This window comes from Rhinolophus hipposideros (assembly GCF_964194185.1).
Source record: "Rhinolophus hipposideros genome assembly, chromosome: X".
In the NCBI taxonomy this organism is placed as follows: Eukaryota; Metazoa; Chordata; class Mammalia; order Chiroptera; family Rhinolophidae; genus Rhinolophus; species Rhinolophus hipposideros.
The window spans coordinates 99,000,919-99,020,664 of record NC_138046.1 but is presented as its reverse complement, the minus strand read 5'-3'; the positions used below and the strand labels follow the sequence as shown (position 1 = coordinate 99,020,664).

Genomic DNA, 19,746 nt, shown 5'->3' with positions numbered 1-19,746 from the left:
AGATTTTGAAAAAATTTCTTTGACCTTTCCATTAAATTGTTCTACACCTCCATCAGATTTAATTCTAATATTAGCATTTAGAATTATGTTTGGCTTCATATTTATTTGTTTTAAGGTAGAGCTACTTTAATATCTGAAACTGACCTTTCATTTTAGGAAACTAATCCGTGGTTAATTTGACATTTTATACTTATGTGTTATAGGTAAAATTTCATTTTTCATTAAAAGCACACAAGATGATGATTCTAAGAAAGACATAGATCAAGATCATGATCAAAATGAAGATGAAGGTAAAGATCAAAATCAAGATATAATACCCTTCTATCAGAAATCAGGATCAGACCTACTCCAAAAGCTTGATGAGGAAGACTCAGGTAAATTTATTATTATGGAAAGTTTCATGATCAGTTTTCATAAGCCCTCATTCACTTTTAAATTAATAGATACTTTACATTCGTAACACATATAGAAATGTGTGTTGTATATATTTGTCAAAATTTTACTGTATTATTTCAGGATTAACTTTATATAGTTTACTTTCTGGATTTGTACTGCTATTAACATTAACAGATTATAATCCTTCACCTCGAAGGCTGCCTACTCTTTCTTAAGTGGAAAACTTTCCATATATTTCTGTTATTAATCAAAACACAACAGTAAATTTCTGATAAATGTTAATGAGTGTATTATTTTTTTCTTTAAATATGCTTTGTATCAACATAGTTCAAGATGGCAGTGTTCCTTATACGTAAAAGAAAGTAAATGCTATATTTACTGTATTATAAAACTTTCCTATATTATAAAATTTCATTTGAATGTTATTAAACATCATATCTTTTCAGTAGACATTCGAACGAAAATGAGATGATGGAGCCATGGGTATAAACAAGGCGCATTTCCTGGATAAGAGGGGAATGAGTTTTCTTATGGTTTACTAGTAAGGGCATAAGAGAAGAGTGAGTCTCTAGGAGCAAAGTTATGGAGACAAGAGTATACCCAAGAAGAAGTCTTTATTAAATGAGTTTGTATTTAGTCAGGATACTTCAGAGAAACAGATACCACCATAATATTATAATGTAATGTAATGTAATGTAAAGTAGTTCTATTTTTAAGTTTTTGAGGATCCTCCATACTGTTTTCCATAGTAGCTATACGATTTGCAATCCTACCAACAATATACAAGGGTTCCCTCTTCCCCACTTCCATGCCACTATTTATCTCTTGTCCTTTTTTTTATTAGTTTCAGGTGCACAAGACAAAGTAATACGTAGACGTTTATCATTTATATCCCTCACACTGTGTGAACCCTCCTCCCCCATCCACTATCCCTCTGACATCGCACACAGCCATTACATTTCCACTGTCTCTATTCCTAATGCTGTACTCCGCTTCTTGTAAGTATATACATACATATATATATATATATATATATATATATATATATATATATATATATATATATATATGCAGTTTTAGCAAGTGGCTCACATAATTGGCTTGGTAAATCCAAAATCTGTAGGATAGGCCGATAGGCTGGAGACTCAGGGAAGAGTTGCAAGTTTCAGTCTAAAGGCAGTATACTGGTAGAATTCCTTCTTGCTCATGGGAGGGCAGTCTTTGTTCTATGATGACCTTCAGCTAGATTGGATAGGACCCACCCCCATTATGGAAGGCAATCTGCTTTAGCAAAGTCCACAGATTTAAATACGATTCTCATCCCAAATCACCTTCACGGAAACATCCAGAATGTTTGACGTAATATCTGGGCACCAGGGCCGAGCCAAGTTGACACATAAAATTAACTATCATAAAGACAATAACACCTACTATATGTTTACATATATATATGTAAAATTATAGTTGGCATTCCTTATTGTTCAGCTTCAGGTGTACCGTGCAGTGATCAGGCATCTACATCATCCCTGAGGTGGTCTCCCAAATGGAACACGTGTCCTACAAAATCTTTACAACATTATTGATTACGTTCCGCAAATTAAATTTCAAAACCCCGTGGCCATCTTTTTGATGATAGCCATTTAACAGGTGTGAGGTGATATCCCATTGTGGTTTTAATTTGCATTTCCCTAATGACTAGGGATGAAACTTCAATTTGAATAGTGAATATTATCTGAATGATAGAAATGTGTACACATATATACAGAGGGTGGCCAAAAAATGTATACACATTTTAGGAAAGGAAAACTGTATTAAAATTGTAACACTCAATATATACTGATAACAAAAGATGAATACAAGTCACCTTTGTCTCCTGCAATTACAAGAGGTGCTCAAAATGGTTACCATCAGCGTCCAGACACTTGTGATTACAGCAAACTACTGCTTGAGCAACTTTGACCAAAGTGTTAACATTTCTTAAAATGTGTATACATTTCTTGGCACCCCCTGGTATTTGTATATATCAATTATACATAATCTGTGTACCCCAGCGTATTTATATATGTATATGTAGATCTATATATCTATGTCTTTATTGACATATTAAGTCTGGAATTTTATACAAAAAAATGTAGTGTAGTCTTGGTCATGAGATGATGAATCATTTCCATTTTCTTTAAGTTTTGCAGGAATTTCTCAAATTAACTATAGTGAATGTTATTGATTTTATAATTAGAAAAAAGTTTTAATATGTTTAAGGCCTGTATTTAACCAATGCTTATTAATTATTTTTGTTGTTCTCTTCTTCAATAAAGCAACTGTAATCCCGCTCTTACCAATGAATTCATCATATGCAGTATACATTTTTAGCCCTGTAGGAATTAAGTCAACTACATCACAACATTTCTTTATGTGGTATTCACAACAGTTACAAATAGTAGGTGTTATTGTCTTTATGATAGTTAATTTTATGTGTCAACTTGGCTCGGCCCTGGTGCCCAGATATTACGTCAAACATTCTGGATGTTTCCGTGAAGGTGATTTGGGATGTGGACTTTGCTAAAGCAGATTGCCTTCCATAATGGGGTGGGTCCTATCCAATCTAGCTGAAGGTCATCATAGAACAAAGACTGCCCTCCCATGAGCAAGAAGGAATTCTACCACTATACTGCCTTTAGACTGAAACTTGCAACTCTTCCCTGAGTCTCCAGCCTATCGGCCTATCCTACAGATTTTGGATTTACCAAGCCAATTATGTGAGCCACTTGCTAAAACTGCATACCCACAGACACACACACACACACACACACACACACACACACACACACACACCACCCCCGACGCCCTCTGCCTGTGGTTTTGTTTCTCTGGAGAATCCTGACTAATACAGTACCATTCCACAGATGGCCAGACTATTCTACTGATTTTTGCACTAACCCCGAATCATGGAGCATTTAGTCAGTCTTCTTAGATTGACTTCTTTTCTCTTCAAATTATTGCCCTGTGAGTTCAATGTGAATTAAAGGATTGGAAAAATCCATAAAATATACATGAGCTAGAAGGGGAAACACTTTTCATTTTAAGAGATGAAACATTTAAATGTCATAAAAGCATTTAATGAGATGTCACATTTAAATATCATAAAAGCATTTAAAATTCTTTCATAAAATATAAGGGGCAGCCAATACAAACGTGAGCAGTAGTTTCCTCAGTAATCTAACATCAATATAAATTTGATAACTTATTCTTTGCGCATTAATAGTTTTAACGTAATTGTTATCTAAAATAAATAAGCACAGGAGGAAATTCAAAATGTGGAGGCAAGATTTCCCTCAGGAACTTCTCACAGGTGTTTGTAATAAGTACTCACCTAGATCTCTCCCTTTCTCCTTCTCACTACTGATGTCTCAGAATATCTGAATTGTTCTCAGCTCCACTAATTTGATAAGTGCTTTTTGACAGCTGAAGTACCAGACTAGGACAGAATACAATATAATACAATATATTACGTTGCAGAACAGTGAAGTGTAGTACAGTAAGATACAATGCCATACATTACACTACAGTACCATATAATGGCATTCAGAGCTTTACGATATAATACAATGCAATGGAAAATAAGATACTTTCTCTTTCAGAAGAGAGAGACACTGAGAATTTCATGGTCTGGGCCTCTTATTTCATAGATGAGGAAAATAAGCTCCAAGGAGGCTAGTGATTTACCTAAGTAATTTAGTCAAATACAGTTTTTGGAATCTTTAAAACGTGACAATACTGATATGAAAATTATACAGTTAACTGAAACTGGAGGACATCTTAAACCTCAAACTCAGTTAATGCTGAAGAATAAAGAATATCAAAGTGAAAAGCTGAACACATGAGAACAAATAGAAACAACCTGGGTTTGATGCCATTACAGACCCTGCTACACAGACCAGAGTTCCGGTTTACCCCCACTGCAGCTTTCTTTGTATGAAATCACTAGGATCCTTTCTCACCCTCCCAAGAAACCGTAAAGCCCATGAACTATTCCTGACTTTGTCTTTAGACTAGATTCTTACGGTGCTAGAAATGTACCGTTGTGAATAGTAATACTGTATTTAGATATTTCTGTCTGCAATATGTGAATGTTTCGACAATTAGGAGGGAGAAGGATTGATTATTCTTTCTTTTGAAATATTAATTCTTAACTTAAAAGTAAAATATCCATAAGTTTATTTTAGCAGGGAACTGAAGTTACTGGGGAAAGCACAGAGCAGGGAGCTTTTCCAGGGCATTTTCGTGGTCATATAGGATGAGGCTTGGCTTATTGCTCACAAACTGTGATGAAATTACCTCTTTACTCTCCCCTCATGGCTCTTGACAAATGAGTCCATCAGACATAGTTTGAAAATGATATCTGTTCATGTTTCTCAAATTTTAGGTTAAGTATGGTGTTCTGAAGCCTATGTTAAGAAGTGCTTTCTTGTTTATTTTCCAGAAGGTGGCACGTTACACGTCTGGTATGATCTTGAGATCCATATCCATCCTGGGAAACCTATAGAAATTATTGAAATGAAATGTATTGCTATGGTAAGAGCTCATTAAATGTTCATAGACTGTCTTTGTGCAAACAGGGCTTTTTATTGTACACTTAAATTGCTGTCTCTAAAAAAAAATCCATATAAATAAGCCTACTGGGATAAATTACTCTAATTATAGCAATTTTGTTTTTAAATCCAGTAATATGTACCTTGAATGCTTATTGAAAAGATCTTTTAGTTGTATGGTATCTTATAGTAGCATCACTGATTAGCATTCTACCTGCATATTTCAAGAGTTACTAGAGCCAGCTTAACCTTGGCCTATGTGTTTGCCATCACTCGGACGATAAAAGCAGCACTGTGCTCTCTAGACTCTTACGATATAGTACTGATTTCTTCCGTAGGCCTTTCACTTGCAGCAACTGGCATAGATTTGGAGTTTTAAATAATAGTGACTAAGAAGACAGGGAAAGACAAATACCATGTGATTTCACTTAATTGTGGAATCTAAAAAAACAAATCAACAAAACCGGAACAGATTCATAGATACAGACAACAAAGTGATTGTTGCCAGATGGGAGGGGGTTGGGGTGCTGGGTGAGAAAGGGGAAGGGATTAAGAAGTACAAATTGGTAGTTACACAATAGTCGTGGGGATATAAAGTACAGCATAGGGACTATAGTCATAATATTGTGATAACTATGTATGATTCCAGGTGGGTGCTAGACTTATTGGGGAGATCACCTCATAGGTTACATAAAATACCCCATAGGTCTAACCACTATGCTGTACACCTGACACTAATATAATATTGAATGTCAACTGTAATTGAAAACTTTTTTAAAAATAAATAATAATGACTAAGAATAAGATAGTCTTATGTGAATTAAGTATTATAAATTTATGTCCAGGATTATTTAATAAAGTGAAGTATTGACAATCCTAGTTTAAATGAAACATGAACATAGTATAGTATTAATTGCTATTAACCATGTTTTAATTCAATTTAATTTTCCTATTGTTAGTACTTGAATATTTAGATCTGTAATAAAGGTTATTTGCATTTTTAAATGTGAAGATAGATTTTTTTCATACAATTGATTGCTTAGAATCTTGAATTTTTCTCCAACAAATAGAAAATAAGAAAAGATTTAAAACACTTTAAGTCTATAAATCAATTATTTGTCTATCTGATTTCTGGGTAAGTTTCCATTGAACCATAGAGAATGGATGGTTAAACTATTGAAATGCACTCAAGTGTAGATTGCAAGAGCAGTCTCTTCTGAGTGGAAAACGATTTCATAGGATGATGATAGGGTTATCTCGCTCAATGAAAATGTCCTACTTCCGTGACCCTGTTAATCACTGCAGAATAAAATCATTCTTACAGGTTATTTTTAAATGACGTAACTTTCATTATGAAACTAACTTGCCATAGGAATGATTGCTAGATTAACAGTCATCTCTTTCAGGGCATAGGAGAAAAAAAAGTTTTTTTAAATTGATCTAGGAGAAATTGGGACCATGAGGTAGCACCTCAAAAAGGGGGCCATTAGCTGCCTTATGTTTAAAATAGGGGTAGAGCTGAGCAGAAATGTGCAACACAAATCACCCCAAATAGATGCAATTCTAAAATTACTTATAGGCGGACAACTGGTGCATCTTCTCGTTAAGTAGCACATAAAGTACCCCTTTTTTGGAAAGAGTTATTAACCTTTCAAGAAAATATTGATAGAAATTGAGATTTTTCTAACTCAACTTCTCATGGTAAAGATTGTCACAGAGGTTGAGAAACACACACCATCAAGATACTTTATGTGACTACGTAAGAAGACTGAGCAAAAAGTAAAAAGAAGCCACCACTGTCTTCAAGTATATTTTCATATTTATTTACTTATTTATTTTATTTGTTTGTTTCAGGTGTACAAAACAACATAATGATTAGACATTTACACACTTCACAAAGTGAAAACCCCAGCAAGTCTACTATTTGTCTGACACCGTACATAGCTTTTACAATACCATTAACTCTATTCCTTATGCTGTACTTTACATCACATGACTATAGGAATAATGGACATGACTATATACTTTTTAATTATTCAATATAATTATTCAATATTCATTCAATATTATTCTATATTAGTTTCAGGTATACAGCTCATTGGTTAGGCATTTATATAATTTATGAAGTGATCACCCCAATAAGTCTAGTACCCATCTGACACTAGACATAGTTTTTACAACATTATTGACTATATCTCCCATATGGTAATCATACCCGTGACTATTTTGTGACTACCAATTTGTACTTCCTAATCCCTTCACCTTTTTCACCCATCCCTCCAATCCCCCTTCCATCGTTTGTTCTGTTCTTTAGATTCTACATACAAACGAGATCATATGGTATTTGTCTTCCTGTCTGACTTATTTCACTTAGCATAATGTTCTCTAAGTCCATTCATGTTGTCACAAATGGTAAGATTTCATTCTTCTTTATGGCCGAGTAATGCTCCTTTGTATAAATGTACTACAATTTCTTTATCCAGTCATCTATTGATGGACATTCAGGAGTTTCCATAAAATTTGGTTATTGTGAATAGCACTGTGGTAAACATAGGGGTGTATATATTTTTTTGAATTAGTGTTTTGGATTTCTTTGGATAAATACCCAGGAGTGGAATTGCTGGGTTATAAGGTAGTTCTATATTTAATTTTTTGAGGAACCTCCATATTGTTTTCCATAGTGGCTACACCAATTTGCAATCCTGCCTACAGGCCACAAAGGTTCCCTTTTCTCCACATCCTCGCCAACACTTGTTGTGTGTTGATTTATTGATGATAGCCATTCTGACAGGTGTGACACGGTATCTCATTGTGGTTTTTATTTGCATTTCTCTGATGATTAGTGAGGTTTATCATCTTTTCATATGTCTGTTGGCAATCTGTGTGTCCTCTTTGGAGAAATGTCTATTCAGGTCCTCTGCCCATTTTTTAATGGGTTTGTTTTTGTTGCTGTTGAGTTGTATAAGTTTTTTGTGAATTTTGGATATTAACCCCTTACCAGATGTATCATTGGCCAATATCTTCTCCCATTCAGTAGGATGTCTTTTTGTTTTGTTGATGGTTTTCTTTGCTTTGAAAAAATTTTTAGTTTGATGTCCCATTTGTTTATTTTTTTCTTTTGTTTCCCTTGCTTGAGGAGATATGTCAGTAAAAATATTACTAAGGGTAATGTCTGAGAGTTTAATGCCTATATTTTCTTCTAGGAGTTTTATGGTTTCAGGGCTTACATTTAAGTCTTTAATCCATTTTGAGTTTATTTTTGTATGTGGCGTAAGAAGGTGATCCAGTTTCATTTTTTGGCATGTATCTGTCCAGTTTTCCCAGCACCCTTTATTGAATAGAATGTCTTTACCCCACTGTAAATTCTTGCCTCCTTTGTCATAGATTCAATGACTAGGCACGGATTTATTTCTGTGTTCTCTATTCTGTTCCATTGATCTATGTGTTTTGATTACTGTTTTCATTTTTAAAATTAAAATTTGCACATACATTTTTGGGAATGTATTGTTCTCATGAATAATGTACTTTCAAATAGTGGCCTTTGACCATTTTCCATAAAGGGCTTGACCCTCCTCATGTAATAAATTCCATTATTATCATTTAATCCTAATTTGATACCATAGTAGGATACCTGTAACTCTTCTTGTTTGTGTATTACTTTTGATTATTATCAATTCTGCTGTTGCTTTTATGTTTTACTGTGAATAGTTAGCATAGTTATTTCATTCATAAAGACTTTGAAATAATTTCCTCTCAAGGTCTACATAGATGAAAATGCAAGTTTTGACCCCCCATTCAATGAAGTAGTTTTCCATTACAGTGCAGGAGCAAAACTTGCCATCATCAACTGCTAGATTGCTCTGTCACTGTGCAGAGGTGTACCATACTAATTAAGTGTTCACTTCCAACTTGAGGTTGGTAAAGAAGTGCAGTCTTTTTCGGCTAACTCTATCCACATAATAGGCTACCAATAACAGTGATGTTGTTGCCAACTTACACATTTTCTCACCTTTCTAATAGCAATAGGAGTTTTATGGTAAGAACTTAGGTGCTCTTTAATTTGCGGACATGAAGATTTAGTTGATAGAGATGCTACGGGTTATTTTAAATAATTCCATCAAATAAACCTTTGTGCACTTCTTGAAGAAGATGCTTTCTGAATACTTTCAGAAGTACGTTAAAACTGTTATCCTCACCTATATATTGTCTCCTAATATTTTTTACTGCATTTGCTGTTTTAGCTAAACTTTTCAGCAATATTTTCCTTAAACCTTAAAGCCTCAGATGTGGCAAATAGAGCTTTCAAGACAGTAAGCCCTCTCTGATTTTCTGTCTGCTTCTCAGCTTTTGTTACGTTCAACCCAATTTCCATATCTTCCCTGGAGATGAATGAATGATCAGAATCTCTCTAAAATAAGGTTTTTGTAAGAAATATTGGGACCTTCGAGGCACATAAATTTGGTTATTTCTTATAGCAGGTTCCAAAAAGTAGATTATATTCACAATAAACAATAATTGGTTGTGAGTAGTTCATTCTCTGTTGGTATAAAATATTTACAATTTCTCTTGGAAATTTTAACATGTAGTATCTGCTGTTCCATTTTGTTTGAACTCAAAAATATCTTGTATGTCATATAGCTTGGCTGTGGGAGTTTAATGAGAGTCATGCACTGTCTTCCCACTACAATAATTGCAGTATATAGCAATGAGCAATATTTTCTGGAAACAATACTTAAGTGTGAGAAGAAAACTTTATGTGCTTTAAGTAAGATCAGTCATAGTCTTCATAATATTTGTTCTATTGTCAATAATAATTGCATGACCATTTCTTTACTTATTTTTTTGTTCTGTAATCAGCCTTCAATTAAATTCACTATATTGTTAATGGTGAGACCCAAAAGTCTCTCCAAAAGCTATAATAGTAAGGGAGGAGCATGTTGAAAAACACTGTTAATCCACTTGTTGTCAAATATAAAACATTAATACAAAACAGCACAGTATGTGAGTTGCCAACTATTTTTAGTAAGTTTTTAGTTTAAAATTTTATTCTCCATAATGTGAAAAACATATTTTAGATACTCATTTTGTTATGTATTTTCTTCTTTCCTTTATATTTTCATATTCTTTATTTTTCTGGGTGATAGATCATAGGTCATGGGAGTTGTACATGGCACTGAAAGTTTTTCTTTCTCATGAAGTACTAACATAGGAAAAATAAGCATTTTGCTTTGAATGTATCTTGACAAGTTGTGAAAAATTCTTAAATGGGATTTTTACAAAAATATCTCATGGCCTGTTTTGTGTTAAATCACAAGATACGTACATTGCTATACCATAGGTAGATATAGATATAGTTAGATAGCTCTCTCTCTCTATATATATATTTATATAGAGAAAGAATCTGTCTTCAACAGCTATGCAGGAAGGTACTTCCTAGGAGTCAGTACCTGCAATTAGATAAGTTTCATACCCCCCCCACACACACATGGTTACATGAACAAGCCTATATATTCTACAGGAGTTCCTGGCTTTTTTACAACGCCTGGGTGCCTACGGTATCAATGCAGCCTCCCCCCCTAGGTCACCCCCAGTCTGGTATTAGCACCCACCTCGATTGCGCCTCTGCATTCTGTATGTCTCAGGTTGGATGGCAGAGGATTGGAGATGGGGGTGGGAGGCATCCTTTCTGTAGGTACGGTGACACGACATGCAGGTGACAGTAGCAGAGGCATGACAATGACGTTTCTAGTTTATGGCTGTCTACCTGGTTCCTCTGAGTTCTGCACTGCTGGCACTGACTTTTCAATTTAGGAAAATTACTGAAACAGATTAGAGTTATCACTTCCTCCAAATTATATGCTGCATTTCAAAATAGCCTTTGGAACAGTTTCTTTATTGACTTGGTAATGTTTTCAAATAGAATAAAATTAAAATTGAAGACTTCTTCAATAATATACCATGCTTATGTTAATATTATTGTGTGCTTTGGACCTCAGAAATAATCCTTTTATAATGAACTCATGATTATCTTCTGGGAGAGGATATGGTGAAAAATACTTCCTGCTAGTGTATGTGGAATTGTCATTGACTACATTAAACTGTTATGGGCAAAAAGCATATTCTTTATTTACTCTGACCCAGTGACAGAACGAAATATGAAGTTTTCAGTACAAATACTCAGTGGATTAAATTGTTCCTGCTCGGAGAATGTGTGAATTGGTAACCAAATGGTAACTTAACCCACTGTGTTTGTCCCTTCTGAGGCTGCCATCCTTACTCAATAACCTTCATGAAAGAAGGTAGCCTGGGTTACCTTGAGATTTTTTTTTTTAATTAAATTTATTGGGGTGACAATTGTTAGTAAATTTACATAGATTTCAGGTGTACAATTCTGTATTACATCGTCTATAAATCCCATTGTGTGTTCACCACCCAGAGTCAGTTCTCCTTCCATCACCATATATTTGATCCCCTTTACCCTCATCACCCACCCCCCACCCCCTTACCCTCTGGTAACCACTAAATTATTGTCTGTGTCTATGAGTTTTTCTTTCTCATTTGTTTGTCTTGTTCTTTTTGGTTTATATACCACATATCAGTGAAATCATAGGGTTCTCTGCCTTGAGATTTTTAAACACCTCCTGAGTCAGATTTTCACATGGTTGCTGTATTAGTTAGATTAAAGTTTTGATTATATAGAATATCAGATATTAATAATTATATTTATATATAATGCCTCTTATAAATTGCATATTTTATTATTTAATGAATATTTATTGTCTCTGGTATGCCCAGCACTATTCTAGATGCTGAAGAACAATGATGAGCAATACAAACAAGGCCCCTAATTTGCACAGAGCTAACAATCTAGTGGAGTTAGAAATCAAAAATAAAATTGAAATAGGACAGATCATGGGACGTTTTTCTGTTGATTTAGATTTTCAAATAAAGACACAAACCTTGGAACCATAGATAATTCTATCTCCATGTTATGAAAGGCATTGTTACGCTATTTATTGAGGACTCACTAAATGTGGTAGGGTATTTGTAGTTGATAGAACCAACTCCAGGATTTCAATGGCTTAACACCGTAAAAGTTTTTAATAATTGTAACAGTCTGGTGCATTTGTTTCTGGTTGGTGACTGGCATCCTTCATGTTATGATCCAGGGAGCCAAGCTCCTCCCATAGTATATGGTTCCATCATCCTGCATATAGGTGGAGAAAGAGAAAAGAGACAGAAGAGAATTTCCACTAGTGTCTTAGTCATCTTGTTATAGAGGTGACACACATCACTTCCACAGAAATTAACAGAAATTCAACTGACTGCACTTCCTGATGACTAAGAATTATTTATTTATCATAAAATGGAACTGGGATGGTGGGATACCTTAGATGAGACTATTAACCATTTTTTCAGATGACTTCTTCATATTTTTGTATGTTATTTGCTCAAAATAGTTATGCATTTCTGGATTATATCGATAACACAAAGGAGGTGTTCTGAGAATAAACTTACAAATTTTGCTCATGTCATAAAATGATAAATGACAAAAAGTTTTCTCTTTAACTTGCCGAATGCGTCAAGTACTTAAAGAAATATCTAATGTTTATAACCTTGAGAAATATAGATAGTTAAATAATTAATCCTGTCCAAAATAATTTTGACAGTATTTTGGCAGATGGATATTTACTAGAAGTTATCCATATAATGCCGTATTTTAAAGGTGTCATTTAGGGATTTTTATCTATTTAAATTGGAAGAAAACAATATTCAAACCATGATGAAAGTTAGAAATTATTTTCATAATATTAAAGTTAAATTTGACATATATTTTACTACACTAGAAATATAGCACAATTCATTGACAACTTGAAATGTTTTACTCTAATGAAACGTTCGTTCTTATGGGGTCTATTGCTGATTTTGAGACTTCAGCGAATTAAATCGCAGACATTCTCTAGAGTTTGTAGTGCTACTCTTAGTGTCAGTAGCTCTAAGCCGTTGATGATTGCTGTCTAGAAGGCTGCTCTGTGAAGGATTTTGAGGTGCCATCCAGATCTCCAGATCTACTGGACAAGAGTGAAATGATCAGGTAGTGATATTTGCCGTGGATGTGTCAAAGAGGAGCTGTGACACAACTGCCTCTTGGCCGCCATCGCCATTTCCTTCTCTTGAGATTCGGCCAACTGTAGAATGTCCTAACATGCTCATTACACTAGGGCATGCTTCTGTGACATGGTTCATAGTAGAAACAGTAGATTGAAGGTGTTTTTGTCTTATTTTCTGTTCAAAGTTATGTGTGATAAGACACAAAGCAATTCGATATTCTAGCACTTTATTTCTCTTTAGACCAGAGTTTTTCACTGTACAGTTCTCAAAATGTAAGGGTCAAAATGAGCATTGTTTAAATTTTTAAAGGAATAGAATAGAAAGAACAAATAGAAAGTATCAGTATCACATAAGGTAAGAGTCGGGACTCTTTTGGGAAGCTTCTTTTTCCCTCTTCCTTGGTGTGTGTATATGGGCTGGATCATGATGTAACATGATTCGTCTGGGTTGTGGTTAAAACATTTTGAAAATGTTTTAACGCTGATCTAGCATTCTTACTTCTGTGAAGAAGCTATAGCATTGTCTTAAACTGACACTCACCTTCTCTGGAAAATACATGAGTAGTAGAACAGGACAAATGTCTAGTCCAAAATGTCTCATGCCAGTTTTCTGTCTAAAGACCTGGGAAACATTTCTAGGCATATATATCGTTGTTGGTACTTGTTATTCTGGCACATTCCTTTGGTTTAGTTGTTGATTTCTTTGTCCCTTAGAAAGTTCTTAGGAGGCCAAGTTCTGTACCAGTCTTACAGAATGTGTCAGGTTGCCTAGGAAATAGTAAACTCTGTGACATAATACCATTGTTGGGCTTTTTTTGCATTTTACATTTTCATTTTTCCTTCTTTATAATTGCGAGCATTGGATATTTTACTGCAGGAATTTAAATGCCCATTTATTTTTGGAATCCACAATTCTAGTATCGCCTGAAACTATTGTAGATGGCCATTCTCCATTGCGTTTATAATAAAATCTGATTTACAATAAATGATATCTACTACAATTATAAACTTGTACGTATTCTTGATTTCCATTTTTCCTTGCCAGGTGTTGTTCACCACACTAAATGCTATTACATTCCCCTAAAATGTAATGTTTATCTACTCATTTATTTATATAGAGGTAATGAAGCAAATGTTTGCTGCATGGACGAAGCTACAATGTCTGTGTTGAAGATATGTTTTGTGAATAACTCTCTCCCCATCACCAACTCTCCCCACCAGCTTAGTATCAAGGTTTTCGTTTGTTTGTTTCTTTGTTTTGGGTTTTTCTTTTCCCTGCCACTCCTGTAATGTGATTTGATAAATTTCAAAACAGCTCAATGTCCTAAAGCACATCCATTACCAATCATTAAATTATGACTGAAATGTGCAACATCCTCTTTTTTCATTGGGTTAAGGCATTATAGACAACTGGTCTTTTTAAGCTTGAGATACATCCTATCTATTATTCACCTTTAACACTTTTGCTTCAGTTGACGGCTTTTATGGGAGTGGAAATCATGGCTATCATAGAATGAAATATGAGTTATTAGCCAGGATGGGTCAAAATGAGGATCAGGACATATCTTGGAACTTGAAGAGTGCCTTCCAGGGCTGAGTGTGTAGCCAGAGGTGCAGGATGGGAGAAACCAGAAGAGAGAGAAGGAATCTAAATAGGAAGGTAGTCGTATCGTTAGTATAATTTGACTTCTTAGTTCAGATTGTCCTTACTACTTAATGCCAGTGTACAGAGCTACTTAATACCCCGTTTTCCCGAAAAGAACATCTAGCCAGACAATCAGCTCTAGTGCGTCTTTTGGAGCAAAAATTAATATAAGACCTGGTATTATATTATATTATATTATATTATATTATATTATATTATATTATATTATATTAATTACATTATACCCGGTATTATATCATATTACACATAGTCTTATATTTTATAAGACTGGGTCTTATATTAATTTTTGCTCCAAAAGACACATTAGAGCTGATGGTCCAGCTAGGTCTTATTTTCGGGGAAACACGGTAGATGTCATTTGGGTCAGCAGCAGCAGCTACAGTGTTTTCAAAATCGAAGTCTTCAGACTCCATCCAAGATCTACTGAAGCAGAATCTTTGGGGCAGGGTGCCGATACTCTGTGCTTATAACCTCTATAGGTGATTCTTGTGCATGCTGAAGTTTGAGTACTACTGCTAGAGGACAACATTGATAAACGGACCACATATTAATAATGGTACTGAGGAAAAATATATTTTAAATATAATTTCACAGAGTCCTTAGCATTTAGCTAGATAGATCTCTCAGAGTATTTGTTGTTGAAAAAATAATAATAATTTTACCATTTACCAAGACTAATCAAGGAAAACAAAAGATTAAAAATCATTGAGATACGTTCACTAGTGGATCAAGGACAGAAAACAAATGGCCTTATGTTTATTGTATAAAAGTATTTTTTGTATTGGCTTCTTGGAACAATGACTCTACGCTGATACTAAGAGCTGGTTATCTTTGTTCTGTAATTCTAGGAGAGCGTTCGCTTTGAAATACCTCTTTGCAATTCAAAAGAAGAAAGTGTTGCCTTAAAAGTGCAGTTAACAAATCCTGCCCTTAGTGGACTCAAGGAATTTGTACTGCCTCCAAAAGAATGTATCAGCTATGCTGTATGTTATTCTCCAGCGACTACAGGCTGTAGAGATGAAAGGTATGGTTTCAATATGGCATTATATTTTATTGTTAATCCTTTGAAATTAAGCTTTTAAAATGATTATTTATTTACATGCTATAATCATTCAAATTATACTTGCTCATAGTTTTAGCTTTATTTAGTACCATTCATTTGTAAAATGTACTCATTTAGAGTTAGCATTATTTTCTCCAATGCAAAAATATTATTTATTGGAATTTCAAATTAAGTAATTCCTAAATTGTTCTTTATATACCCTCTTTCATTTCACTTTTCACTGATCGAATTTTTCTAGGGGCAAATAATTGAATCAAGTGAAAATGTTTACATAAGGATTAGGGGTTAAACTTCCAATTTTCTTGATGAAATTAGTTTATATTTTATATTCTCAATTAAATACAAATTATCCACTTGGAGGACATACAAAATATTAACGGTATACTATGCTGAATATATACAGAGATGCTCCTCAACTTACAATGGGGCTACGTCCCAACACACCCATTGTAAATTGAAGATGTTGTTGAGTCAGAAATGCATTTTATACATCTAACCTACCGAATATCATACCTTAGCCTAGCCTACATTGAATGTGCTCAGAACACTTACATGAGCCTACAGTTGGGCAAAATCATCTAATACAATGAATATACTGTAGAGTATCAGTTGGAGGCCAGAAAAAGTCAAAATTCAAAATTTGAATTACAGTTTTTACTGAATGCATGCTGCTTTTGCACTACTGAGAAGCTGAAAAATGGTAAGCTGAACCATTGTAAGTCAAACCATCATAAGTCTGGGACCGTCTATATATACACACACACATACACATCACAAGCATACACACGTATTAGCAATGCAAGGACAAGTGTTTTTATAGCATGATAATTATGAAAAGCTTTCTTAGTGCTGTGTATTCAGATGCATGCACACACAAATACATAGCCTCTATGTTTATGATTAAATCAATTCATTTATAGTAAAATAATCAACTTTATTTGTTTCTAAAGTTATAGCCCATTTACTTACTATAATTTTAAAGACTAAATTTAGTATTGCATCCCATTATTCCATGAAAATGCCTTTTGCTACTTTATATGCTTTTTCAGAGTTAGGGTAATTTTTATTTTAATGGGTGATGAATAAATGAATATATTTGTGAAATTTTAAAGGAGAAAAAATTTGATAATGTGAAGCATGAAACTAAGAACATAACATTGTAAAAGAAACTATTTTGATAGATTACCATTAAAATATGGGCTAGTCTCCTCTCCCCAGTGTGACTATGGAGGCATTGTGAACACAGATTGAATCTTGAATTTTCTTTATCAGCGTACATTAAATGACACAATTTTGGGTAATACCTACTGACTGCTTACTCTGTTATCATCACTGGGGCATGGACAGAAAAACACACATAAACTTCTCAAAGTTCCCCTGAGAGGAGGGAAGATTGCTCCCATTTTATAAGTGATGAAATTGAAGCTCAAAAAGTTAAGTGACTTGTTCATGTCTGCACAAATGAAGGATGACAGACCCGGGATACCAGCCCAGTTATACTTTTAGACTGCCACATGCTCTCTCTCTGTCTCCCCCATAGATGAGCACAAGCTGATTATAAAGGAAGCTCTCCAGAGCTGCATGTCACTTGATAGCCTTCACTCGAAAATATACATGTGTTCAATTCAACAAACTAATTTGATTAAATCACAGTTTGAAAGCAGGATTTTTCTTGTTATAGCTCCTGCAAGATATTTGAATTATGTTTAAATGTTTTTCATTGATTTGACAAACATTTATTACACAGGTGTTAATGATGGCACTGTTTTTCTTGAATAATCAAGTGATTTTCTCACCGAAAATGAAAAAAATTAAAACTGTATCTACAATGAGAGTAGAATGTGTCGCAGAGCAGTTGTCAAATATTGTGTTTGGGGTTTCTGTTTTCTGCTAAATTTATTATGCAAACTAAAATGACTGATAAGATTTTGTATATTTTCTCCACCAGCATTGTTTTTCAACCTGATAAGGCTCTAGAGTTCTGGTATTTACTGAAATTTACTGTTGAGTTGCCAAAACCAACCACAATACCAGAAATAAGATGTGATCTTGGCAAGTAAGTTTTATTTAACACATAAAAGTATTTCATGGAAGAAAAAAAGTTTATCTAAAAGAGTATTTTTAAATTCATTTAATATTTTTAATAAGACATGAGTATATTTTTAATTGATTTTCTTTTCTGGAAAAGGTTTGATATTTAAACTACCCCGTGGAAAACTTATGTGGAAGAAAAACAAGTCAGGACTTAGTAAGGAGATGCTTTTATTCAAACTGATTATTGCAGAGGAGGGAAAGGGACTGTAGAAATAGTTGGAGGGGGACTAGTGCAGTGGGGGCAATATTAGGATCTCAGAAATCTGCAAGTGTCACAAAGCCAAATAGAAATAGCTTCTTCTTTTATAGGGTAAAGGAGGGGCAAGCAGAGAGAGATCAGCGGAATCTTTGGAGGGAAAGCTAGGTCGAGGAAGGGAAAATGGCCTGTGGGAACTGATAGGAAAATCATCTCACTGGGGTAAGCTGATTCCCAAGAAAAGCTGAGAAAGGAGGCATGTTCCACCTTTTTGTGTGTTCTTGCTCAGGCTTGGGAACAAGCATGGTTCAGAGACTTGTAGGAAAGAGAGAAGGCTGACTAAAATTTGGTCAAGGCAAAGCAGAGGGTAAGCAGAACGGTGGTCAACTGAGAATACTTGGTCCCTTGGTTAATATCATGTTCCCTTGAGATATGACCGTTTATATTTAGGTGGCTGAGTTCTTATTACTTGTCTGGCGTCAAATCACAGTTTCTGCTAGTTTGGCAAATCAGTGCCTTTTCAATAATTTCTCACCCTAGCACACCAGAAGAATGTTGAATTCTCCTAGTACCAGATTTCCAGCTAAAACATCACTACAAGTGATTTATTGAGGAAGTAATGCCTATAGGAAAAATCAGTAAGAGAATAGGGGAAGCGAGGTAAGAAAAGGGAAGATGCTAAGCAAGGGTGTGATTGCAGGCACAGTCCCAGACTTTATCTGATCTTGCAGAAAGCCCGAGAGCATAAATTACATCTCAGAGTTTGTCTTGTCTGGATGCCAAGATGCTGGGTTTTTGAACACCCATACTAGTCACTAGAAGCTTCCTTGGGATGAGCTATAAACTCCCAGACACATCTGCTGTAAGGGTGAAGAGGCTCCAGGACCCAGGGGAAATCGTCTGAAGGTCTTAGATGGAAGACCAACAGTAAGCATGTAGAAGTTAGGGGGTGGGGGCAGAGAGCTGGTAAAAATCTTCTTGGGGAGCTGGATGAGGCATCAGCAGTATCTACTATATGTTATTTACAATTTAATTTCTAGTTTTATGTATTTTTTTCTTGTTTTAAAAATATATTAATACATATTAATACATGAAAGCTATATGTGTGTAAACAATTAGTAATAAGTGTAAAGACAATTTTGTGAAAACATTTGGTTCAACTGATTTTACAATCATGTTTTTTATCCACTAAAAAGCACTAGCCTTTTTCTTTTTAAGTTCTCGTTGTGAACATATTTTCTAAATGTAATTTGTTTTTATCTAAGTCGTACTGGGTATAATGAGAAGTCACATAATATTAAAACATGTTTGATAATAACTGTTGTTTTAACCAGACCTTGTCCTGGATCCTTATGATCTTCGAAGTTTGCACGGTACGTCTTTGTACCTGGTGTCCTTCAAATTCCTGATATATATCAGTGTGGCTCTATTTTCATACATTTTTCCAGGGAGTCGGGGTTCTCTTTCTATGTGGAAACACATGACATTTTGTTTCTGGAAATCTCGAATTATGCTATCTGTTTTCTTTCATTTCTCTTCCTACAACACCTCTGTTTTGGATTTAAAACTTAGTGGCCGACATTTTCATTTTCTTACCTCGTTTTGCCCTTTTCCCTGATATTTGTCTTTTT

At 34.5% G+C, this 19,746-nt stretch overlaps 1 protein-coding gene across 1 annotated transcript in view; it reads left to right on the top strand.

Moving 5' to 3' along the window:
* Positions 1–19,746, top strand: part of CFAP47 (cilia and flagella associated protein 47) — a 365,678-nt gene that overhangs the window by 280,414 nt on the left and 65,518 nt on the right. The window contains exons 50-53 of the mRNA XM_081043051.1: positions 204–374; positions 4,877–4,968; positions 15,611–15,786; positions 17,774–17,881. Coding sequence (XP_080899177.1) covers positions 204–374; positions 4,877–4,968; positions 15,611–15,786; positions 17,774–17,881 — 547 coding nt within the window. The remainder of the gene's footprint in view (positions 1–203; positions 375–4,876; positions 4,969–15,610; positions 15,787–17,773; positions 17,882–19,746) is intronic.